Below are 26,212 nucleotides of genomic sequence, written 5' to 3'. Positions count from 1 at the left end.
GTCCATAGCTGATGCTAAAGCAGAGCTCTCTGCAGTAAGTGGCAGTTACCTGCACACCCACAACTTCTCTTGTACATAGAGGTGATGAAAACCTTCGCTAAACTGCTCTCATAAAGCCTGGCAATGGTTGGGCCAGGCTGTGTGGGATTGGGCTGAGCATGCAGGGCTTGCCAGTTTTGCCTTGTGCAGTTTCCATTAAGTTAGTTGCCCCTCATCGCTTGGCTGTTATCCTGCACCTTGACTCTTTTACAAAAGCAAGGCTCAGTGCACAGCGCATGTAATGGGATACAATGGGGTCTGTCCCTGAGATGTGTTGCTACAATGGCAGTGTGCTGATGGCAATGGGAAAATATTTTATTTTTTCCCCGAAGCTAACATTTGTTCAGCCCTTCAGCATAATATGAGGCAGTAATTCCATCAGTGGCTTCTACATTCAGCTTGTTTCTCTTATGTAGCAGATGAGCAGAAACCAACAATTTTACAACAAAAAGTTCGTTTTCTTTAAAAAATATTTAGTGTTCAATTTCTACTCTGAAAGAAATGTTTTCCATACTTAATGGAAATCTAGTTTTTGTGATGAAGGAAAAGTGTTGGTTCTGAAACACTTTTTACTACGCATTACATTTTTGAGTGCAAAGCAATTGTTTAGATAAGGTCACCTTTTGATGGGTGAATTGAGAGAGTAGCTCTGACTAGTCTGGGTGGGTGAGAATGGCCACAAAGGCCATTTTCAATAAACTTTTCCTTGGAAACTTTTTTCCTGCAAGGAAACAATGTAAGAGAAGGTTTTAAAGGGCACAGAGCTGGAGAAGCAGGTACATAGGAACAGTCAGGTAGTGGTTATCAGCTGTCAAAGTATTCTTCCAGCTGGATGTGAGTAGGTAAGAACTTTTTTCAAGTGGGGAAAAGGCACAGCAATAAAATCATTTAAAGCATATATGGGCAAGGTCGGGTGCTGGAAAATACATAGCAAAAAAAATGTCATATTTTTCATAAAAAACCAGATAAAGTCCTTAATATGTTATGCTTGATCTCCATTTTCTATTTTGTGCCAAAAATCTGCATCCTTTCTCCCCGCTGTTAAAGAATTGCCATTTGCAAACCCAGTCATGCAAAGTCTGTCTGTGTGCCTAAGATATGAATATGAGGATTCTTCTTGGGAAATGGACATTGCTTTAAATAAAACATGCTAGCTTGAGAATTTTGTTTTTGTTACAGGCCAGAATGAATCAGAACCTCATTTGAGGAGGGCAACTGCCACCTGGATATAATACCAGATAGAAACTTATGTCTTGTGTTTTTGTTGTTGTTGTTTTAGTTCTTTTTTGTTTGTTTTTGAGTCCTTCCTCTCTTCAAAGCTGTAGGAAAGATTGAGGGAGAAACTGCAACTAATAAGAAATGACACAAATTACAGACAACTACTTAGAAGTTGGATTAAATATACCATCTCTTCCTCCCCTTCAAAAAAATCCCACAACCATCCAATCGCCAAACAGCCAGACAAGTAAACTACCATGCTGTTTAAACAACCTTTCCCAGGAACTGTAGAGGAAAGCCAAGGAGAAAGATGAAGGGTGGGATGATGTTAGTGTGTGTGCGTGCTTTGAAACAGCCATTAAGTCTGGATGCACTATTTCTTTTTTAATTTCTAAACATCAGAGCCGTAATTTGGGCAGGGAGACCACAAGTGAGTAAAACTTTTGAAGCGATCAGTCTATACATTCTGAGTCTCTTATGGCAGACACTTCATCTGAAATCCCAACCAATTACTCAGTTAATTTTCTTGGGGAGAGGACTTGCTTCCTATGCGTTCATCTTGTTCTCTCCTTTCTCCTTTGTCTCCTAAACTCCTTCTCTTCCTCACATGATTTGCTTCATCTAGCAAATTCTTCATTCGTTTTTCTTCCACCCATTTTCAGGGTGGGTGAGTTGCAGAAGCTCGGAGCAGGGTGGGTATGGAGGTGATCTTGATTTGTTACCGAATGCTGTTCTGAAAGCCTGACTACAGCTGCTAAGATCTGGTCAAATGAAAAGGCGTCTCACTGAAATGCTCAGAGGCCCAAACAGTGGAGTGGTATTGGAGAAGGCCAGGACTGGAGTTGCCTCTGTTTTAACGAAGGGCAGAGGGATTTTTCCTCTCTTACCATGGCATCACTTTATCTGGTTTTACTTTGTAGTAAATATACCTAGAACAGAGGGACAAGGATTTCAGGCACACTGCTGAGGTTACTCATTTTGGAAATGCTGATGGTCTGACTTCAACTCTATGACTCTTCGGTCTCTTCCAGAGCTCTCTTTCCGAGTGTGGATGTGTGGTGGCAGCTTGGAGATTGTTCCCTGCAGTCGTGTGGGACATGTGTTCAGGAAGCGCCATCCATATGACTTCCCTGAAGGCAATGCACTAACTTACATCAAGTAGGTGGTAACAGCCAGGTCACCTTGATGTTGGGCATCTCTAAATCAGCCTGAATTCTTTATCGTCTTTCTCCCTGCTGACAGAGAACAACTTGTGGCTGAGCATCTGTTCTCAAGGGGAAGATGAGTTGCTGTTGGTCAATGCACAATGTTCCCTTCTCTGTTCCCTGTTGTTTGTATTACTGCATCTTGCTTTTCCTCTCTCTGCAATGGTGGAGGGGAGCAGTGCCCCAGGGAGAGACCCTGGCCACCTCCCAATGACACATGCCTGGGTATCAGCAGTCCTTAGATGTCTCTGAGCTGCTTTCAAGTCCAGAGATCCTACTGAGCTGTGTGTGTGCTGAGATGAGCCCTGTGGACAACTCGCAGGACAGAGGGGAAGAGAAAAATGATGAGACCAGTGAAGTACTGGAGCAGAGTCCCAGAGAGGTGATAAAATCTCCATTCTTGGAAATTTCAGAACTCAGGCAAGGTTTTGAGCAGTGTTGCCTAGCTGAAGTTAGTCCTGCTTTCTGCAGGAGGATTGGGTCAGATCGTAACTAGAGTTGCTTTCCAAGCTGAGTTATTCCATGGTAACATTATAGTCTGGAGAAAGGGAGCAGAATGGTGGTGACCAGTCAGACCAGTTACTTCTGCAGTGGGAGCGTATGTGAAAGAAATCATGGTAAACTCTGTTTTGTTGTGTTTTGTGTTTGTTTTTTTTTTTTTTAATTTATTTTTATATTCTGAACTGTAGTATCCCCATGAAGCTTTGTAGAATTAACACATTCAGTCTAAATCTGACTGTGGTGCCCACTTTATTTCATGTCTAGTGCTATTCCCAACTCCCCCGTGGCAGACAGGCCCTGGGTCTGCCCACATAGCACTGTTTGACAGGAGGGCAGGTTCTCCAGCAGTACTCAGCAAAGCATCCCCTTGTTCCCATGTAGGAACACTAAGCGCACAGCGGAGGTGTGGATGGATGAGTACAAGCAGTATTACTACGAAGCCCGGCCATCAGCCATTGGCAAGTCATATGGAAGGTAAGCTGCTCCCAGACCTCACTAGGAGGACTCTAGTAAGCCTCTTCCTAGCAAGAAATAGTTGTTGGATCTTCTCTGGTTCTGAATGTGGTAAAGAGAAACAGAGATGCTCTGAATTGCTGACTTGCCAGGAGTGTTACAGCTCAAGTGTCTGACTGGCACGTTTTCTTCTAATTCACTTCATTTTTCCTCCATTAGTCCTCTGTAAATCATTTGTTAGGGGAAGGCCAAAGTGAGCTGTAATGAAATTAAGATGCCAGGCTTTTTAAGGGGATAAGAATATTTTCTAATACAGTATGCATATGCTCTGGAAATGTGAGCTGTGCAGTTACTAGAGCTTGATGTACATGCAGAATCCAGGGCCAGGCAGAGCTAGATGGCACTCATTGCTACCTGGTGTGCTCCCCTCTTTGCTGATGAGTGAATGAGGTGGTTTGCTCATTTTGTAAGGTTGGACAGAGCACGGCCAATGGTGAGACATCTTGTGCTGAAACACAATCTGGTCTCTAGCACCTTCTGAGCCCACTTCTGTGAAGAACTGTTTCTTGCAGCATCCTAGATGAACCTATCTGCAGGCCACATAAGTCTCGCTATTATGGGCTTTTTAGAGTTGTGATCCAGAAATCATTGGGCACCAAAACTTGGGATGAGAGGAGAGCTGGTTCTCTGTATCAAATGCCTGTGATTTCCGAGTGAACGTTAAAAACATCCTGGGAGGCACATGTATCTGTGTTGTATCCCCTGTGAACAAGTGACTGTTGTATCAGCTGGGGGACTTGTCAAATGTGATGGTGCTTCAGATGTGTAACTACATGTATTGGATAATGATGCATCTACTACTTATGTGGTGACAAGCAGGTTTGGTCTGGCCCATACAGGCTTATCATTGTACATCCTGATATTGCCATGACAATAGCTTTACCTACCTAATTTTTCTGTCTTTGTATTGACTGCAGCAGCCAGACTGTGGCCAAATAGTAAGCAATGCTCCTATTCATAAAAGAAACTGAAGTATTGCATATTGAACTTGCACTTATCGCTTTTGTGTCTTAGGGCCTGAACTTGCAGTTTTTGTTTGCATGCATTTCCTACCAGATTTACAGATAGCAATGGCCAAGTAAGAGCTAAAGCAGATCAGTTGGTTTTCGATTTGGGGTGATTTCTTGACCTGTAGTGACAGCCCTGTGAACCTGCATTATTTATCTAGATTTAGAATGCAAATGTCTCTGACACCATCAAAAGGTCCAAGAATTGACCTTCTTTCCCCACAATTTAGATGCAGCTGTAAGATCTCCATAAATACGCCTGAGATATGGATGGCCTCTGTGGGCTGAGGATGTCAAGGAACATGGGTGCATCTGAAAGTCCTTTCCAAGACACACTTGTAGCAGTATAGCTTGAAGAGGACAGTCCCTAATTTCACTGCTCAGGGGGACTGGTCAAGCAGAGTTCTTCAGCCATCCAAAGCCAAGGAGGTCAGAGTTGGAAGGGCTGCTACAGCAGGCAGTTACAGGGCACTGAGTTAATTTCCTCTTACCTTCTTTCTCAAAACTGTCTAAGAAGAAATTGCTTTAGTTTTTAGGTTTGCAGTCCAACCTGAGACTACAGCTGCTGCCATATCCCCTTACTTCTGGCAGCCACAGGGATGAGCCATTTGTGTATACCATAAGGTAAATGCTTTCTAGGCCTTTCTAGGAGCTGATGGTTGTGTAAGTTTCATTGAATGCTTCTACAGAGGCACCCAGAGGCTGAAATGCTTTCTCAGTCTTACAGTACCTTTACATGCACTGTGTTATTTTAACATTATAGAACCTGGACCCCAGCATCTTTCTGAACCAAAGGAAGTGCAAGAATTGCTCTCCAAAGGCATTTGTTTCTTTCTTTTCAATATTCCTCTCTTGCCTGTCTATTCTTCACCTCAGGTCACTGCTAGTGCTCTAAACCCAGTAACAACTAGGTGGGAGAATGAGCAAAGGTGGAAAACTATACAGTCCCCCTCAGACTTCTTGACTGCTCTTGATCATCCCCCTTCCTCCTGGTCACTGTGTGTGTCTGTGTTTTCAGTATTGCAGACCGAGTGGAGCAGCGCCGCAAACTGAACTGTAAATCCTTCCAGTGGTATCTGGAGAAAGTCTATCCTGAGCTGAAGTGAGTTCGATCTCAGTTTCCAAAATTCCTGAAGGAATTGGGAAGTGGTTTGCAGCAAGAAACTGAGCTGTGGAGCAGCAGGCAAAAAAAAAAAAAAAAAAAAAAAAAAGTGACTTGGAAAAGATCTTTGTTCTCCTGTGTGGTTAGAGGGGGCTGTGTTTCAGATAGAGACCAGTTATGCTCTTCTAAGTATGTAAGTGCTTTGTACTTCTTTGTTTATTAAGTGCCATAAAACAGTTATTCTACTTCAAGGGTTCCTGAGAAAGACTTGATTCCAGGAATAATTAGACAAGGAGGAAACTGTCTGGAGTCTTGGGCTCAGGATACCACAGGGAATACATTGGCTGGCATCGGAAACTGTAAAGGGACAGTGAACAATCCACCTGTCACTCAGGTAAGATGGGCTTCAGCTTGGTGCTCTCCTCCTTCCTCTGCCCCCTTTATGTATTGCCAGTGATTGAAAAGGTATTTCTGGCCTTTTTGGATTTGTACGGAGATGAATAAAGGAAGAATTTGGCCCTATTAGTGGTTTTAGTAGTAAACAGGAAAAGAAGCTGTGGCCATCTCAGAGCTCTGCTGTCTCAACAGACACAACAGTTAAGCACGGGGTAGGAAGGATTTTGTCACTCAGTCAGAGGCAACAGGTAACACTTGAACATTCAGAGGCCTGACTAGTCTGTGAAGTAAACTCATGGCCAGAGTTTGAATTGCGTGGTGATCACTACTCAGACCTCTACCACTACTCATGGCTTGGATATGCTCTGCTTCATCTCCTGCCCTTGGGGCTATGACTTTCCTATGAGAACCAGTCCTGGGGTGTACTTGGCTGGTACCCAGGCATGCAGGCTAAGAGATTTCCCCAGGGTCATAAACGTTTCTTAGTCCACCATTTCAGCTGTAGCTGCAGATGGTTTGAACTGTGTGTTTTGCAGATGTTTCAGTGTAATGCCTAAGCAGAATTTAAATAGACAAGACCTCAGCTGCAGTAATTTGGTGCAGCTACTTTAACAGTGGAGCTGTGCTGGTTTATATCAGCTGAGGATTTATGCTCAGTCTCTTCTTGTGGTAGTCTAAGCAGCAGAGAAGCAGCTTGAGAAAGATAAGTGTCACAGCAGGATATTTTATGCCAGAAAATACATATTCACATCTGTTAATTGTTGGAAACCGGTTTTCAGCCAGAGTTCAACATGCCATTTAATCTTACTCATTGTTCCATGTCATTACTGTTTAAAATCTCCAAAATGTACTGTGTTTCTGTTTCCTGTTTGGGGAATATATAATGAGAATATTTGATTGGGTCAAGCATCCTTCAAGTGAGAGAAGGGAAAAATGAAGTCTGAGCTTTATATGTGCTGGTGATATTTGTTAGCCCATGGATATTGTTGCATGCGTTTTTCTTCATTTGGTAATATATAAATCTCAGTTACTCATTATAGAACATGTTTGTTATGTAAAATATGCAGAAGCAGTTGCACATCATGTAAATCATGAGGCTGGTGGCTTCCATGCTATATAGGCCTGACTCTGTAAAGCTGCAGAGCATGGAGTCGCAAGGGATCCAAGGTTAATCAAGCAGCTCAGAAGGTTAGAGAAGCCAGCTGTAGGTTTTGAAATAGTCATGGTGTGTCAAGACAGAGCATAAACTTCTGATCAGTCTTCCCAGGGAGCCTTTGATAAGTGTTGAAGAAAATATTCAGATTCTTGTACTATCTAACAGGAGAAAAGAGGAAGGAAAAAAAAAAAAAACCCACACGAAAAACTTATCTCATTTTGTCACCATTGTGATCATAATGGAACCTTTCTTTTCCTCTTTTTTTTGCTGAAGGAGTGGGTATTCAGTGACCCTCTAATTAGACAGCAGGACAAGTGTCTTTCCATTACCTCCTTTTCTACTGGCTCTCAAATCACACTGGAAGCCTGCAATCAAAAAGATGGCAGACAGGTAACTGTGCACCTTTGTTAATCTCTTCGTTGTCTCATACCAGTGTTCCTACAGCAGTGCAAACCCAGTACTACCAAAGTGTGTCAAAGTCTCTGCTGTCTCTGCATCTCCCTCTCTGGTGTGCTCCGTATGAATGGATGAATGGATGTATGCATGTATACTCCATGCGAGCATCCAGCCCAGTGGCATCTACCTCACTTTGTGGATACGTGCACATACAGGCAGGTCAGTGCATGGATGAAGCACAGCATCAGGGTGGGGTAGATAAGCAGTAAATTCTTTGAGAGACCTGAGAAAAGAGTATCATGATAGCAGTGCGTGCTATCATTTGTTTGCTTGCTTACCAGAATAGAATAGTTCAGCTGAAAATGCCTTTCAAAGATCATCTGGTCCAACTGCCCAGCTACTTCAGGGATAATCAAAAGTTAAAGCATATTAATGAGGGCATTATCCATTTAGAAGTGAGAGAACTGTGTTCTTTGTGCTTTCTTTGGATGTGTGAACAGGCATGTAAAACTGAGTTTGTACAATTCATTTGAGAAATATCAACTGGCATAAAACAGTATATGTTTTGGAAAATTACACAGCAGCAGTGTTGGCTTTGGAATGTTCCCAACAAAACACAGATCTCTGATTTGTCAGGACACCTAATGCACTTTGCCTTGCAATACAAGGTAAGAGACTGTCTGAGATGGGCATGTTGCTCTCACATGTTTGTGATATGCCTTTTTTTATCAGGACTGGTCAAAATACAGTGTGTGACAAAGCACTGGCAGACAGTGAATGGACAGGGCTTGCTTCATCCCTAGTTTTATGCATCCCTAGTTTTATGCTTCCCTCTACACTGAGAGAACAAATTCTCCATCATATAGGGCTATTCTAGCTCTGTGCTTTCCAACACATCTATTGTTTTGGTAGCCCAAAGATAAAAAACGGCTTGTTACTAGTCTTCAGCAGCGACTCTTTTGTCAGTATTTTTTAATGCTGTATGTATTTCTGATTTTAGTTCCTCCTGAAAGTAGGCACTGAAATCTGGTCTTGCCCATGTGTGGAAGGCCTGTGTAGACTTTCCCCTGGAGGTCTGGTTAATATAGAAAGGTCTTGAAGAGTTGTCACTGTGAATATAATGGGTAGACACTTAGTTTGGATTAGTCTTGCAAGGATATTCTAGGTGGGCTTTGCTTGCCTGCTCCTTTTTCCTTTTTTCTTGTTGATAACCACTCACCCTCTTGCTGTGTAATTAGGTCACTTAGCTTCCTCTTAGATGCCTTGCAGCATTTTCCTCCCTGGCAGCAAAGAGGACTCTAGCAGCTGCCAAAATCAACTCTTTCCCTCCTTCTGTGTCATGGAAGGACAAGGGCCCCCTGGAGGGGTGTGGAGTGCAGGCTCTATTAGCCAGAAGAGAGATTAATCCACATTTACACATCAGGTTCATTCTGCTGCTGGAGTGTTGGATTTATTGATCCTTGATGTGGTGATTATATACAGGCTCATCATAGACACGCAGGATGTGATCTGTTGTTTTCCATTACCTTATGTGAACAAACTGCACTTAAATCGAGGACTTGACCTGGCAGATGATTTAGCCAACTGACTCTAAGCAAGGGTTTTGTTTAAGCATTTCAAACAATTAGAGACAGATTTGATTCACAGCTGCCATTCCAAATCCTGCTGTGGCTGTATGGATGAGGTGGGGATGAAGTGGAAGAACAGCATGTGAATTCTTAATCTAATTAGAGTTAACATGCTCTGAAATTCTGGGGTTGCTTGGAAGTCAGAAAATCCCATTTCAGATTTTTACTTAGAAAGCCAGATCCGCACATAGTGCTCAAGTTTGTCACATTCTTGGGGAATGTTGCTATGGTATTTTCCTTCCATAAATACGACAGTAATAGTAGTTAATATTGGATTTTAGTTAATTAAAGTCAGTCATCTTTGCGAACTGACCCATTCTCTCTCCTCTGTCTCACTTCTAGGAGGACCACATGCATCTAATGCAATGCTTTCTGCTCATTGTGGGAACTGACTTTCTTTGCCAATTCCCGTTTAGAGTGGGAGGTGAAACTAATAGCTCTTACAGGGGTCATCTGGGTTAGCAAGGCAGGGTTCTGGTGACAAAGAAACAAGACAGAGAGAGAGTTTTTTCCTCCTGAGCTGGCAAATTGCACAGCCTACCATGCCTACCATGTCACCCAAGCCCAGCTCGCAGTATTTACAAAGTTCAATTTCAGGATGACATCAACTGCTATGAAACCTTAAAGCACTAAATGGAACAGCAAAGCTGGGGGAAACAAATTCCCCTAGTTTACAGCTTGGCAGGCTCCCAATGGGTGTGAGGTATTAGTGATGGGGCATAGCAGTCTTTTCAAACTACGCATAGGTGTTGCCATTCCTCAGTTCAAGCGAGCTTCTCGGAACATCAGAGAGGCTGACTAGGGATCAAGGAAGGGAGTTGAGCTACCTCAGAAGTGGAAGTGGCAATCGAGAACCCTGAGTGGAAGAGAGTGAGCACATGTGTCATCCCAGGAGAGGATGGCAGCATGATGAAACTCAGATTTGATCATCATCTCTGGTATCGCTGTCATCAAAGGTCTTTGGTGGAAGGCATTTGGGCTTTCCTGGATTTAGATGTCATGTTTATGGCTGAGTCACTCAAAAGCCAAGATCAAAAAAGCCTACAAAATGTAGGACAAGTGATGGCTTTGTTTGTTGCTGTCACCATAGCAGGTTGTTCAGATCTTTACAACAGCACCATAGAGTTCCTAATGCTGCTTTCTGCTTTCAGATGTACTGAATCTGTGCCCATGCTACACAGCTGTTGTGCATAAAGCCTGTCCACAGGGAAGAGAATTTTGTTGTTTTTTCTTGAGCGCTAACAACAATCTCATGTCCATCTGACATATATAATACTCTTGCAGAGGCTTTAAAGTATTATGAACTGTATCTGTGGAGTATTACCTCGAAATAACTCTAGAGTCTTGCAGGCGGAATGATGCTATAGACAATGCTCCAAATGTAGATGATATTTTATTCTGTTAGGCTCCTTCCTTGGGCTGAAAGGAACCAGCAACAAATCCTATTAGCGCCATGATCCTGTTGATCATTCAACAGCAGCAGCCAGCTCTGCTAGCACAAGACCAGCCAAGAGCTGTTGTGCATAATCAGAACTAGATTTCAAAGCAGATGGATGTAATCCATAATGTTATTTGGAGAGCAGCATTTTTTACTTGAATGCACAGTAAATTATTGCCTTTAGCTTTTGAGCTTTGGCTCTGACTGATGGTGGGAGTGGTATTTTAATTTGTGTTACAGTGAGGACAAATAGAAGGCAAAGTGAAAGTCAGACACTAACACAACAGAATAAAAATGAGAAACATTGGCACAGTATTTCCCAACAGAACAAGAAACGTTCTGAGAAATCTTGTTGAACAGCCACATTTCATGAAAATGTGCTGAAGTAAGTGAACCCTGCCTGAAAATAAGGACATTTGTTTTTCTGGTGAGACACCCAGTATATGAAGTGCTGTGTACCTTTCGATGTGATTGAGAATTTTTTCCCACCTTGCTTCTCAGTGTCTCCTATTACCTGGGTGCAAACAAATACAGCTTCATACAGACTTTCAGGGAAGAGGAGTGAAGACCCGTCTGTTCTGGAAGCAGCTTACTCAGCAACTTCATGATAATAAGCAGATAAAAAGTTCCTTGCAATATGCCATAGCTTGAAAGCAATTTTTAGGAAACAAGATTTTCTCTCAGTTATGCAAATTTAAGAGCTCAGAGTTGGAGATAGTACCTCCTGGATGCTGGTGTGAGCTTTTCTATCTCACTCTTTCTGCTCTCTTGTTTAAAAATTAGTTCGTTGTCTTCAACACCAGCTTCACATTGCCCATGGCTCTGCAAATACTTTCAGTTATCAGTTCTCCCTACGTGTCTGTCTGAAGCATCTCTGTCCTAATCAGCAACATCTGCTCTTCCCAGCCGTGTTTCCTGAGCTTGGCCAACTCTGTTACATTTTCAGGGTTACATGGCTGTTGTCAGGAATTTGAAATAAATCTTGGACTGATTGGATTGCTGTGGGTTAAAAACCCTTTTGATTATCCTGAAAAATTACAATACTGTTAACGCTTTCATCCCTATATATTAGGCTGTATTTCACCAACTAGTAGATGAGAAATTGCTGTTTCTGGCTTTTCTCTTAGTGACTGCATGCCGAATTCTTCTGTCCAACAGCCTCAAGGAACTTTACATGGAGTGAGGAGAGCAGAGAGAGAGGCAACATTTCAATCAAAATATTGTTTCTTTTTTCCATCTCCACTCCAAATCTGCTGTAACCAGTAAACTGTATTAGCTCCATGTGCAATGTGGGAGACTGACTAAGATTTTCAAGCCAAAACTTTTCCCAGCTCTTCCAAGATCTTCCCTTGTTCCAAGCACAGGCCAGTCAAAGCCATCTGTGGATAAGAGGGGAGAAGACTCTCAGTAAAGTTTGGCTGTGTATACAGGAATTAACTATTGCTTATACTTTTTTCTATTTTCCCTAAAGATGGAGACCATCACTGCAATTTATAAGCTAGCTGTCCAGGCACTGATTGTGGTCATTGCAGAAAACTGAGCCTTTCCTGAAGGTGTTTGCATTTTGGGCCTCTCCTTAAGTATAAGATTAGCTGACTAATTTAGACTTCGGTGCCCAGCTCTAAGGGGACTGAAGGTGAGAGACAAACATGTAATCTCCTGTTTCCATCCATTCCTACTGCCCGTCTTCCTTAAGGGTGTGAGATGGAAATATGTCCCTGTACAGTCAGCTCCTGGGCTGTTGCTGGCAATTCTATGGCAATCATGCAGCAAGTTCATGTGAAAGGCTCAGGTGCAATCAAGGGAGCATATTGGGTTTGTCATGGAGAGCAGCAGAGCAATTTCTGAGCAGGATGCGCAGCTGTCCATCATTTTGAAAATATCACCTCTGAGAAATGAAGGAGCCCTATTTTAGCTTTGACTGTCAGTATGCTTTATAATAGCTTCATGCATGGCACCTGCCAGAGCCTGGATGAGGTTCACATTTAATTCTGTCACCTTCTCAGTGTTTGTCCCTTCTTCCCTATCCTTACCACCCTCTGTGGAAACAGAGGGACCTAAAGTGACTGGAACTGTACTGCTCACTGGAAGCTGATTGATTTGGTATAGTTCATTAGTAGCAGAAATTGTGCTCTGTTGAGTGTTTGCTGGTGTCTTGCTGTGTCTGTAGACTCTTTCTGCAGGCAGCACGGAGGGTGTCTGCTCAGCATGGAGAGACCACACAACAGCAGGTCTCTGATCTGGAGCAATAATGTGTGAGAGTCTCCCACTGCTGCCAGTTTTCTCCTGAGCAGTTGGGGAAAAAAAGAAGAAAAAAAGCATCTCTTGAACAACTACAGAGGCAGGGATGAGGATGGAGGGCAAGGAAGAGCTTCCCTCAGCACAGTAGGTATGCTTTGAAGCAGAGAGTTGGAGAAGGGCAAAAGGCTCTTTACAGAAGTATCTGTGACCCTGGGAAATGGTGATAGGCAGGGGGGCATTGCACAGATATAACACCCGCTAGGCAGCATGTTGCTTTATGGTATTAACTCTTCCTCAGCTCCTTGCAAGGAAACTTCTACCAGATAAGAGCCAGATGGCTGTGAGATCTGTGTAGACACTGGGATGCAGCAGCTGGTGAGCGTATTGGAGGCTCCTCTGTAAGCACAGACTGTTTTGGGTCTTCCTTTGCATCACCATTACCTTTCTCTGTACACCTGTTAAAATCTTCTTCTTCCTGCTGTACAAACAATTCTCCTTCAATAGTATCCCATCATTTAGGGCTAGCAGCCATGGCAAAGTGATCTTCCACCTATTATTTAATCTTGAAGAAGGAATATGAGATACAAAAGTGATGTTACTCCAGGATTTGCAGCTGCCCTGCTCTCCAAGAAGCTGGACCAGAATGCAGATCTGAAGGAAAGCTGACAGCAATATGTGAATGTACCTGGTTGTCTTAAAACACACAGCACATGGCAATCTCTATGGCAAGCACATGGCTTGCTGTGTTACTTACCCAGGAATCAAAATGTCAGCAGGTTTTGACATTGTCTGGTTATCACAGGATTTTTTTTTACTCTTTTTGGGTAGCATTTCTCCAGCAGCCTTCAGGCCCATCAATGCTGCCAAGGTGTTTCTTTTCCCTCATCAGTCACAGGAATTAGCCAAAACATCCTCACAGTACCCCTCAGCTGTTGTCTGACTGAGTCACTTGCGACAGAGTGATGGGAAAAATACCAGGAACCTGTAGCACTCAATCTAATAACCTGCTGGTCCTAGCTGTGCTCCATGGGAGGGAAATGGCACAGCCTCACTTGGGGGGTCCTAAGTCCACAGACTCATTTCTATTTTTTTTTTTCTCTATGCTATCACCTTCAGTGGTCCTGGTTCTTCCAGCAGAGATGGAGGGTACTGCCTTTTCCTAGCAGAATTTGCAGTGCAAGGTTAGGAGATATGTTTTGTTTCCTGGAAAGCAGCAAAAACAAAGTAGGTCTTCAAGAAAGAGTTGTGCAGGGAGCTTTGTGGAAATGCTCTGATAGGAGCAGGCTCAGAGAACAGCGCTGCAGAAAGTGAAGTGATGTGTGCTGAGCAGCTGTTGAATGGGCACTTAGAAACAGAAATGTTTGTAGGGGAGAGAAGATTAAGAACAATGAGCTGATGAGAATGCAGGAAGTATGATGAGTTTTCAGTGTATTTCTGATAAAAATCTTGGATTTGATGAAAGAAGAGATACAATCTAGACAAACAGCAAGTTGTGTGATCTTTGCTTTTGTGCATTGGAAAGAAACCGAAGAAGGGTTTCAAAGTGATCTCAGTGCCTAGAGGTGTAGGGCACAGAACAGCGGGGGAATTTATGAACATAACATACTTTTGGAAATGCCATAAGTTGATTATTTTGTGTTGTCTGCCTTTTAGATGCTTCTGAACATCTGGTCCTATAGACCAGATGAACTCAAACTTGAGATATTATTAATACAAGAAAACAGTGCCTTGGAGATGCTGCCAATACCCAGATCTTCCAATTTCCTCATTTGTTGAGCTGTATTTGAGGTTCATGCTCAGCATTTCTTTTTAAGCGTGAAGGCACAGTTACCTAATTAAGTGGAAGTAATAGTGTACTTCTCTCCTCACAGAAGTGGAAGATGAAAGGCAGTTTCATTCAGCACTTTGTCAGCGGTCTCTGCCTGGAAAACCAGACTGGGAGAGTGGTGACCAACCCTTGCCAGGCAGACATACCTGGCCAACAGTGGGAGCTGCTGCAAGCAACATGATGGTAGCACAGAGATTTCCTTGTTTCTTTGTGCATGAGACTTTGGAAACAAAGAGGAATTTTTTTGTGTGTCTGACATTAAATGTTTTCATTATGCCCATCAGCAAGCCACCATTTCAGCTGAGCACTTGGTGTTTTTGAGCTTTCAGAGAAGAAGCTGTGGGTGAGTGCAGAATGAGGAGAGTTGTTGAAATCAGCCATCTGTCATTTTAAGATCTCCTTTGCAGCTGATGTCCATACACCACAGCACCCGGAGAGGGGAGAGCACCTAGCCTCTAATGCTTAAAGGGACCAGAACTGCCTTGCAGCTCTCCCCCTTTCCAGACCTTTCTCTGCATCCAGACTCCATGACCCTCAGTGCGACAGCTTGGACAATGCTTGTACAAACATGGGTAGCTCTTAGTCTTCCCTGGCATTTCACTTTAATGTCATGCATCGTTCATGCATGTGTGCTGGTGTGCTGCAGTGAGGACTGGCCCGAAGAGGAGCCAGTGTGATAAGCAGAGGTGCAGGGAAGGATCTAGCAAGCCCTGAGAGAGGTTTGTAACATTTCTGTGGAGGCCCACACCTTCCTCTACCATTAGCAGCTGCTCTTCAGCCAGATGGGCTGAGCTTGGAAAATCGGGCATAAGGCTGACCAACCAGCTGGAAAAAGGCCAGCCTGTTTTAGCAGCATAACCAGGAATTTTGGAGGGCATTATTCCCTGCTGAATTCCTGCTTCCAGTTTTCTATGGGTGGCAGACCAGCCCTGTCTCTCTGAGCCCAGCAGGACCTGGGTTTGGGGCACCATGCTCCTGGGGAGCTGCCCCTTGATGGTCAGTGTGTCCTGGTGCTCTGGGATACAAGGCAAGCCAGGGCTGTTTGCTGACTTATTTTTCTGCCTGCAGTACCTCACACCAAAGGCAATGTGTAGCCCTTGTGGGAATGGGGTGGCCCAGTGTGATAAGACATCCAGTCCCTTCGTCCACTTGCTTTTCCCCTTCTATCTGAAAGAAGAGCTGAAAAGACCCAGAGCTGATCCACTTGCAAGGCCTGGCTTTCCTTCCAGGAGGTACCCTGTGGGGGTTGGTTGGTGAAGCTGAAACTGCTCCAGCACAAATACTGCCACAGTGTAAGTCTGCCCTGTGAAGTGTCTCCTTTGTATGCTGTAAATACTGATGGCAGTGGTGTCTGTAGCTCGCATCCCAGCCCTGTTCCCAGTTACCACTCAACTGGGATGCCTATCAATGAAAAGAAAGGGGTACAAATAAATAAATCTCCACAACATTGCTTTGGAGCTCAGTTTCGTAAGCCAACCTCCCCCTCCTCCCCCCCCCCCCCTCCCAAATCCTCCAAGGGTTATACAGGGGCCATCTTCGGAATATGTTTGTCTGTGTCCTTTCTGGTCGGGTATAGAAGAAGAGGAGGATCATTTGGATTCTGAACAATGGCTGTGTTTGATCATGTATTTGACCATAGAAAGGGATACCCCTTTCTAATTCTTTCTTGTAGTTTGGTATTACCCCAAACAGATGACAAAAGAACAGATACTGTTCTTCATACATATGTTTGCTTGTGCTCAGAAGTGCTTGTCTGAGAACTGGAGGAATTTTTTTTGTGTTCTGACTTGTTATTTTATTTAAAAAATGAAGTCAGTCAGGTGCCAGGAGCATTTTTTCTATTTCCACCTCCACTTTGACATCAGCTCACCATGTTGAACCAGTCAGCTGACTGAATGACCTGCCTGCATGGGGAATGCTCAGGAGACAGTTCCTTTTGGCCCCGAGCTTGAAGCATGCTGCAGCTGCATTTGTGTATGGGAGCAGTGGTACTGGCTGCAGAGACTTCTGTTTCACTGTGGGCTTTTGGGCTGCAACTTTAGGAAGCAGGAAAGACAAAGAAAGAAAGAAAAAACTTAGGAAAGGAAAGAGGAAAGGCAGACAGACCTACTATGAGAAGAGAAGCTATCCTACTAGCAACTACATTTTTAAACAAGAACTATGCTGCTTCCAGGAAATATCATTAGGCAGTAGGAGACACGAATGGCCAAGTTCTCAAACACCTGGCCTGAAAAGAATTGATGCAAAGACAGATGAAAAGCCATTGAACAGGTATCGTATGTAAGCTCTGTGTACAGTGAAGTGCTAAATGATTAGTTATTTTCATCAAAATATATCCTCAGTGAACTATCTGAGCTTCCCTACTCTCTAGTAGCTTATGGGTTGCAGCTAACAGTATGTTCACTTATCCACCAGGTACTGCTTCCTCCCTTCTTTGTCCCACTATATGTGTGCAGCTTTCTTGCAGTTCCTTCTTCATAACCAGACTGGGACCAAGACCCAGCTCCTCATCAAACAATTCTGCTGCTGCAGACCACATGAACTCTGCTTATGTACACCCTGCCAAGCTCTGCGCCAGCCCTGGTTCAAAGGGCTCCGGTTAGATTGAGACAAAGGCATGCTGGTTGCTACCTTGACTTTGTGCTTGGCTCCAGTGCTAATTCAGGTTACTGATAGCTCCCAGGACAGCAGTTCCTGGACTGGCTGTGTTGGTTTGCATTTCTCACGCTGCTCACCAACTGGCCAAATGAGCCGGCATCTATGTTGGGCTGCAGGATGGGCAGGAGAAGACTGGACGTTCTTACTCAAATGCTCTGGCCTGGGGAAGAACAGGGAAAAGCTGGGCAGATGCTAATACCGGTAACTCAAATTGTCCCCAAACTTTGGGGCTCCCAGAACCTCAAATGTACCAGGTTTTGAACATGTTATTTGAAGGTCACCCCTCCACTGCTGTACTCTGCTGGCAGCCAAGGCACAGCCCAAGGAGCATTCCTGTAGGCCTCTCCCATATCACCTTCGAGTCAACGGACTTTAGCAATTGCTGAGACATAGATGCATGACAAAAGTCTGCTTCTAAAGGTGACCAAATAAACTTTTCCTCATGATAAACAAAGGCCGTCCAAACTCACTGCTGGCATGCTTTCTACTTCCCTGGGAGGTAAGGGAAAGAGGAGGAACGTCATTGTGCTTTTCCCCAAAGGTCCAGCAATTTGAAATTACTCTAGTAGGGTTTTGGAAAGAAAACCAGCAGAGCCCTCAGGTTCAGCCTGGTGGTTTGTATTTCAGACACTCAGATCAGCAGCTGCTTGCCCTTGTTTTTCTGTTTCTTTTAAATGGGCCCAAGATTGTGAAGACAGAGGTTTGCATTGATAATAAGAAAGCTGGTGCTGTTTCAGATCACTCAGCGTGACTTCATGTGCTATCATTCATGTGCCAATCATTGGTTTATTTAAGAGGAGCTGAAGCTGCTGTTGTACAGAAATCAATTCAGAAGGTTTATTTCCCTCCACTCAGTTGTAAGTTGCACTTTGCCAGATGTAATTTATGTGGAACCCAGATTTGTTTTCCCTTTTCTTTAAGAAAGCATGTTCCAGAATCTGTCTAATGCCTGTAATAAAACCCACTTTGAGACAAGTGTGTGTCAGCCTCTTCTTGCTCTCCTGGCTTCCTGTTGAAGAAAAGGCCCCTTGCTCATGCCTGGTCCCTGTCCCTCACCAGATTTATGTTCCAGCCATGTCCCAGCCCTTTGCATGAAGGATGTTAATTCTTCCTTTACCCCCTTCCTGGAGCTTTCCATGCTATCAGCTTTCCTGCTCCTTATAAGCTTCCCAGAGATCTTTCTGATGCCTACAGCTCTAGGGGAGGGAGCAGCACAGCTTGCTGGTACAGTGCTGTTGGGCTCAGGTTCTGTGACTGCCAGTGGGCTGGTAAAATCTGCCCATACCTGAAACAAATTGGCAAAAACAGCCAACAGTGCCAATTTGGAGGCTCCTGATGAAAAAGTTTGTGTATTTCCCCCCCTGCAAGGGGCTTTGCTCCTTTTTTGTGACTTTTGAGCATTTTAGGCAGTAGCAAAGGAGTCTTGGAGAACTGTGTAGATCTTTGCCTGTGCGTGGTTGGGGCTGCTGCCCCTTCTGCTTAGATCCCACTGGTGACTGAACAGTGATCAAAAGCAGGGAAGAGCCAGGAGGTGCTGGAAATGGCACAAGTGACACTGGGTGAGTATTCTGTGAGTCAGGAACATCTCATCCACATGGAAACAGCAGCTTCTGCTTGACATCTCGACAGAAATTCTGCTTAACAAATCCAACTCATTAAAATAAGTCCAACCTGATCTGTGTACTGCATAGTAGAAAAGGAAGAATGAGAGAAAAGATAACAAAATAATCCACTTGGGACAAAATTGTGTTTTAATAGGATTTTGGTGGAAACCAGCTGCTCTGGCTGCCATTTCCATGGAAACTGATAGAGCAGCGCTGCTCACTGCTGCCCACGGCTGGGCTGTGCTGGGTAGAGAGCTGCCCAGAGACACTTGGATTTGCAAGTGTGAACCAAATGCCATGGAGCTGCTGTCCTTAAGGGCCCCTCTGCACCCACAGAGTGCTGCAGCTGTAGGGACCCACTGGGGAGAACGTGCACTGTGATGTGGCTAGCTCTGCACAGCAAAGGGTGAGGGTATGATGCGGATGCTTTGTATGGTTCTTCCACAGCTCCTCTTGAGGGTTCACTGCAGTGAGGCCCATCTTTTGGGGTTCTAATTCTCTAAAATGCTGTTGTGTGAGGTTTGCTGTGCGTATTTTTTTAGCTAGAGGCTGCAGGCAATAATGCTGTTGACAAGGACAACCAAATGATGTCAAAGTCCTTCTCATTATCCCGAGCTGAAGCATCAAGTCTGCTTTCTGTCTCTGCAGATGAAAGCAGTGCTCAAGGAGCCCCACTTAGCACTGGAGCACTTTCCAAGGGAATCAGCTGCTCCAAGTTCCTTTTCCCCTCAGCAATCTAAATGCTAAATAGATCTTTACAGTAATTACCATATCTGAGATGAGGAACGTTTTTCCCCTGCAAACACCTGATGCTCATTAGCAATATTTAACCTGTCAGATGTCACCTCGGCTTGCTCTAAACTTTCTTGACGGCATTTGTCAGCTGTCTGCAAGTGCTGAGTCTCAGCTGAAGCACAGATCCTTCGCACAAGAGAGAGAGGCTTTGAGTTTCTGGGAACACCTCCCATTTGCTTTCCCTCTGGTGCAGATCATCTGCAGATATTTCATGCAAAATATTTCAGAAGAGCCTCACAAGAGGACATTTGGTGTTTTGCACTCTATTCCCTCCCACCAGACCCAAAGCAGCTGTGTAACTGGGTGAAATGGGGCAGACTGTGAGGGGAGAGCTCCCTTTCCCATTGTGAAGGAATTGAGAAATTGCCTGATGTTGAGCCCTGTATTTTGGATAGGATGCTGTATATTCCTCACATAGCTTAATGCACACTTCTTGAAAATCTTAATCAGATGCCTCATTTGAATAATGCGTGCTTCATTACCACAGGGGCTCTTTATCCTGTAATGTACTATGAACATCTGGAGTTAGTGGAGTTCAGGAGACCCTTCCATGGGTGTCCTGCATATGGTGATGCTGTTGTCCAGCTTCTGCAAAGCCCAGTACACCACACAGCATTGATAGAATGGCCTGGATAACCTCCAAGGCTTTCAGTGTTGCTAAGAGGAGAAGCAAGAGCTGCTGTAGATATTTCCACTGAATTAGATAAAAGTCATCCCAGAGGCTGTGAGCATGTGTGGAAAGGGCTATGTGGGGCACTGCTCGTACCCTGAGGCCCTCATCAGTGATCTCTGCAATCAGAACTCAACTGGACCGTAATCCCAGCAAGCCAGTGGAAGGGAGATAGCAGGAGACTACAGTACTTGCTGCATCTATGTGTGACCAAGCAGATTCTGAGAGCTGGGAAATGTCTAAAAGGTTTTAAGTGGATCAATATTCCCTTCACTCTCGTTGCTAATTGGGCTTTATTGCAGGGCTCTGATTCATGCAGTTTGTTAAATAGACTCAGATGGAGTTTGCACAGCTGAGCTAATGCTCATAGGGCACAGTAGTGAAGCAGCAGCAATTGCTAAGGCCCCTAGAACTCATATAGAGAAGTAATTGCAGGAGCGTTAAAGTATTAGCCTTCAATGAGACAGGGATGTGGGTAAATTGCTATTATTAATTGCTTTTTAGTTTACAAAAAAGTCATCTATCTGCTATGTTAACTGTTGCTTTAAAAGCCACTCAGTGCCGTGAAGTAGATCAACTGATTTGTAGTGCTGCTTGTGCGCTGAGAGAAAGGTTTTCCAGGTCTTCGGGTGCTCCTCGAGCAAGCAAACAGCTTTTACAATCACTGCATCAGCAAGAATACGTCACCACCTGTTCTCCTCACCACAGCATGCACAAAGCCCTAAGAAGTGATAACAATGAGGAAGACTCAGCCTGTGGCAACTCCTTGCCTTCCTTGGATCTGCATACTTAGAATCATAGAATTGCAGAATGGCTTGGGGTGGAATGGACCTCAAAGCCACCCAACCCCATGCCATGGACAGGGCTGCCTCCACCAGATTCTGCTGCCCAGGGCCCCATCCTACCTGATTTTGAGGGCATCCACAGCTTCTCTTACATCTTCCCTGTAGAACATCATCTGTACAAAATATTAGCCAAGTTGAAAAAAAAAAATTAAAATCAAAATCTTGTAAGTGTGTATCTGGTTGGATAAAAGCTCTGCCTGATCTCTTAAACTACTTCTGTCAGTGACCAAAACCGAGGAGCTGGGGGAAGATGTAAGAAAAGGGCAATTGTATGGTGCTGCTCTGCCAAAATGCTCTCAAGATATCCTTAATAACTTTGGATTTATCGACAGCTTGAGCCAGGGATAGCGTCCTCAAATTAACAGCCTCTAATGGATTTCTCTTTACTGAGCTTGTCTAAATAATTAGGAAGAGGGGTATGCTTCAGTCCTTAGAGAATCTTCTTTCTGCTTTAATTAGCTCTGCTTGTTCCTAGTTATGGTGAGCTGGGGTTTCATGGAAACTAGGGCAAGCAATGCCAGCTGGGTCAGTGCACACATAGTGAGGGTAACGGGGAAAGGTGGAGTTGGACCCAGGTGCTCCACATGGAGCTGGCTCAGCTGTTACTGGCCTGGAGCCTGGATTTTACTTTTTCATGGCTCCAGCAGCTGGAAGAAAGCCTGGGCGAGTCACAGAGGAGGATTTTTTCAGTCTGAATTACCTGCCAAGTACCTTTGAAGCTAGACCTTTCTCTCTGCAACGAGATTTATTAAAACATCTGACTTCTAATGGCAGTGTGCCTGTAGTTGTGACTTTTCTACTGAAACAGTTTAGATGGAGAACTCAGATCTGTTAAAACAAAAATGCTTTATTTGAGGTGTCTGCATAAAAACTCTCTTGCTGTTGCTCCTCATGAGCCACCTGTGCTTCTGGGCTCAGGGAGTATTGGGTCTGGGCAGTGGGATGGACCGAAGGCAGCATGGTGAGCAGGGGGCTGCCCAGGTTATGCAATGTGCTAACGAGATGATTGTTCATTAATTAAAAGATAGAGGGAGATGCTTCCACCTGGGAATTCTCAGAGGGGAAATAGTCCCTGGAGCGACTGCTGACCACATTTGGGTGCCTTTCTCTCAAGGCACATTGGATTAACGCAATCCATGTTCTGCTTGTTTCAGAGAGGCCTTAAATTCTTTGAATATCTCAGGTGAGTGCCCTAATTAATATTAATTGCTTTGTTATTCTTGCATGTCTATTTCTAAGTCTAGCTGAAGTTGTTTCATTTTATAAACTGTTTATTACTGAAGATCATAGAGGCTGTACTGAGTTGCTATGGGCAATCAAAGGTGTTGCAAACCTTAAAAAACATACGTCACTTTAGGAGGCGTTAAATGATTTGCTCTTGGTTGAGATTAGGGAGATGATGTTACTACAGTATAAAAGATTGGTCACTTCATGTAGAGCTGTAGGTACCTGGAACAATTACTATATTGAACTAAAGATAAATGTAAGTAGGTGAAGAAGATAAAAATGTGAGAACATACTGTAAGGGGAGAACCTACCAATGAGAAATTGGTAATGTCTCAAAAACTGAGACAGAGAATGATTGATTTCCATAGGAGGTGAGGGAGGAAGCACTTGGAGAAAGAACATAAAGAGGCAATACTAGCAAAAGTCAATAGAAATTGATCATAAACTCACCTTGACTGGAATCTGTGAGGACATGAATAAGCTGCAATCTGGAATAGCCAAACAAGCAGGTGGTGAAAGCTGTGTTGATTTGGCACAAGCTGAATTCTGGGGATGATGGGGATGGGTCTGAGAAATGCACTTCAAAGAGGGAAGTTGAATACTGACTGCTTCTTGCATGTTGGTTATATCTTGATGGTTCTACTAAGTGCCTGCTTCTCTCTGTACTGTCACACATGGCCTCTTTCTGACCTTTATTGTGTCCTCAAGCTTTTTCTAAAAGAACATTACTGAATTTTAGCCCTTTCATGTAGAAATACTTGGAGCAGTTGACAGCTGGAAAGGCATGTGGGTGTGTTTTGGGGGCAAAGATGTCTCTGGGTGGAGGGTGTGATGACCTCCCAGGACTTCTTGACTCACATGACACAAATGTGACACAGCTGCACAGAGTAACAGGCTGTGTGCATGTCACTGATTGCTGATGCTATGAGAACAGTGCAAAGTAACAGTTTTGTGTGGAAAGACTGTGGAGATTTTAAAGGGGGCTATAAGAAGGAGACAGGCTCTTTAGCAGGGTCTGCTGTGATAGGGCAAGGGGAAATGGTTTCACACTAAAAGCAGGGAGATTTAAGTGGGACATAAGGAAGAAGATTTTTACAATAAAGGATGGTGAAGCACTGGCACAGGTTGTCCAGAAAGGTGGTGGATGCCCCATCCCTGGAGACATTCAAGGTCAGGCAGAATAGGCTCTGCTCACCCTGACCTAGCTGTGGGTGTCCCTGTTCATTGCAGGGGAGTAGGGCTAGATGGCCTTTAAGGGTCCCTTCCAACTCATACGATTCTAAGATACTGCAGGAATTGTAGGAGAACAGTGACTATTCTGTGTATTATTAGAATTCTTGCTAACGCTTCACAAGCAGTGGCACTGATTGAGGATATGCAGCATGCAAGTTTTGCTTGCGTCTCAGTTGCAAACTGAGCGTGAATAGAAAGAAAACCTATAAATTGGAGCTGTGCCTGGATAAACTATTCATACAGGCATAGCTCAGATTACAGTGATGAGAAGACTAATTGTTAGCATCCACTGTTACTCTGTAATAAATCCCATTGGGGCTTATTTTAACTTCAATGGTATTCAGACATAGTGAAGATAAAACATTTATTAGTGTGTCAGAATGGAAGGCTGTCTAGAACTGCATAAAGTCAAATATCTCCATTTGGTGTATTTCAGTGGCAATTCATTTCCCTGCTACTCCAGTGAGTGGCACATTCCAATCAGCCAGCACTAAGAAATATTAAAGTAGACAGTGTGTAGGCAAAGCTCAGAGAACTGATTAATACATCACAGCTTTAAAATAATTTTCTATTTAAACTGATTTGCCCTTCCAGTTTTGATAAGTAATTTGTGCTAGCTGACTATGCATTTGCAACAAATTTTAAATCCTTCCAAACTTCAAGGCAAAGCGGGCACACCAGGCAAGCAGTGCAGGCACTCAGTGCAGCTTGGGGTCAGTCATTGGCCTCATCCACAGCTGCCTCTGTGTAAAGCTCCTTGACCCTTCAAATATGTTCCTGCACTCCCTCCACAACAAATACGTGTTAATGGCAAGGCAGAGCATTTATAACTTATTAAATACTTTAATCCATAGTCAACAAGCAGACAACGTTTGGTTCTAGCAGGCAATGAATTTTCATAGCAGTTGAGAAGCAAGAGCTTGAAATTACTTCACGCTCGTAATCCAGTACCCGTAGATTTCCATTGTTTATTCATTCTCTTGATGGATTGTTTAAAGTGCATTTCTCCTAGCACAGCTCAGTTTGAATACAATCAGTAAATCAATATAACTTGCAATTCAGTGGAATTTGCAAACGTATGTATGTGTTTAAGTAGTTTAAAGCTAAATAACTGGAGCATTCCCTCTTCCTTCTGACAGTAACTCACCTTTAGAAGCTTGCACGTGTTTGCAGTACATCAGGGCCTATCTCACTGCTTAGGGTTGGGTAATGCGATCACAACCGGCAACTTTGTAACTTTCTTGTCTCAATACAAGTGAAAAATCAGGTAGTTCTTCCAACCCAAACAACACTGTGAATGGTGAAGTCTCCTCTTGCTGTTAAGCTTGTTTGTGAAATACATCTATTAGTTACTTACAAAGATAACAAGGCAGTCTTCACTTCTTTTTCCCACTGTATGTGACAGAATTATCACGAGAACAAACTGATCCAGTGAGCATGCTGCTTTCCTGCTATGCTTATGGTGTATGGGCTTGGAAGTCAGGATTTTAGACTCTTAGAAAAAAAATAATGTGATGAGGCAAGAAACTGTACACAAAGGAAACTATTTTAATTGCCTACCTTATTTCACCCTCAAAGAAGGAATAAAAAGTCAATTTTGCTTTTCACAAGCACCACTTAAGTCTTCAGCATCCCAAAGGAGGCTGCCAAGGGGGATTCTTCTATGACCAGTGCTGCTAGTGTGACATCATATGCAATTAAAACTTTAATCTGGGTGAGATTATGTCAGATCGAGGTCCTTGAACTAGCTGCAAGATTTTGGTCTTTATCAGGAGTAATAAAAATAAGCAATATAACAGTGTCAGGCATCCTCCTTGTCTGCCCCAGTCTATTACAAAGCAGGAGTGTGCAGTGGCATATGAGCAGGTCCTTCATGTATGCAGCCCTTCAGGTAGTTTCTGAAACCACATTTACATGCTTGACTTTGTGTCCTTGATCTTGCAACAGTCATTTACTTGAGGCCAAAATCTCCCTGTGGTTCAGGCTTTGATTGCAGGAACCATTCCAGTAAGTCAAGCTTGGCTAAGAAAGCACTGGAGCACTGATACAAGATGGAGTCCTATGTGACATGTCTTTTGGGGTGGAGTTGTTTTAGACCTGCACTACAATGATCAGGCAGTTAGATGATGGGGGGGGAGGGGGGGAGGGAACTTGAAGGGGCAAAGCTTCAATGGAGAGCTTGGCTCAGATTATTTTTTCCTACCTTGGAGAGTAATTTTTCACCTAACCTCTTAATAGAATGCCAATAGACAACTGTAGGTGGGTGTCGAGCAGGGAAGTAACTTTTAATAGGATGTATAGACCATATCTTTGTATTTGTATTAGCAGGCCAAGTCTAGCTCCCAGGGTAAAAAAATAAAAAAATAAAAATTAAAAAAAAAACCAAAAAACTTATATGCTGAAGACTTACGCACCTTAGAGTACATTCAGTGTGACTTGATGCATTTAAGATGAGAATAGTGGAATTTTAACAACAACAAAATATTTACCACTAATAAACATCAAACATTTT

At 43.6% G+C, this 26,212-nt stretch overlaps 1 protein-coding gene across 1 annotated transcript in view; it reads left to right on the top strand.

Annotated features, from left to right (window-relative positions):
• The window catches only part of GALNT16 (polypeptide N-acetylgalactosaminyltransferase 16), a gene marked incomplete at both ends in the record, with an annotated part of 59,615 nt that extends 44,766 nt beyond the window's left edge, over positions 1-14,849 (top strand). Inside the window, 6 exons of the mRNA XM_079536807.1 lie at positions 2,289-2,415; positions 3,345-3,437; positions 5,502-5,585; positions 5,838-5,979; positions 7,411-7,527; positions 14,712-14,849. Of these exons, the coding sequence (XP_079392933.1) occupies positions 2,289-2,415; positions 3,345-3,437; positions 5,502-5,585; positions 5,838-5,979; positions 7,411-7,527; positions 14,712-14,849 (701 nt within the window). The remainder of the gene's footprint in view (positions 1-2,288; positions 2,416-3,344; positions 3,438-5,501; positions 5,586-5,837; positions 5,980-7,410; positions 7,528-14,711) is intronic.
• Positions 14,850-26,212: the final 11,363 nt, after the last annotated feature.

Source organism: Tetrao urogallus, assembly GCF_951394365.1.
Source record: "Tetrao urogallus genome assembly, chromosome: 6".
NCBI lineage: Eukaryota > Metazoa > Chordata > Aves > Galliformes > Phasianidae > Tetrao > Tetrao urogallus.
Note: the sequence above shows the minus strand (reverse complement) of the source record. Positions and strands in the feature narration are given on the sequence as shown.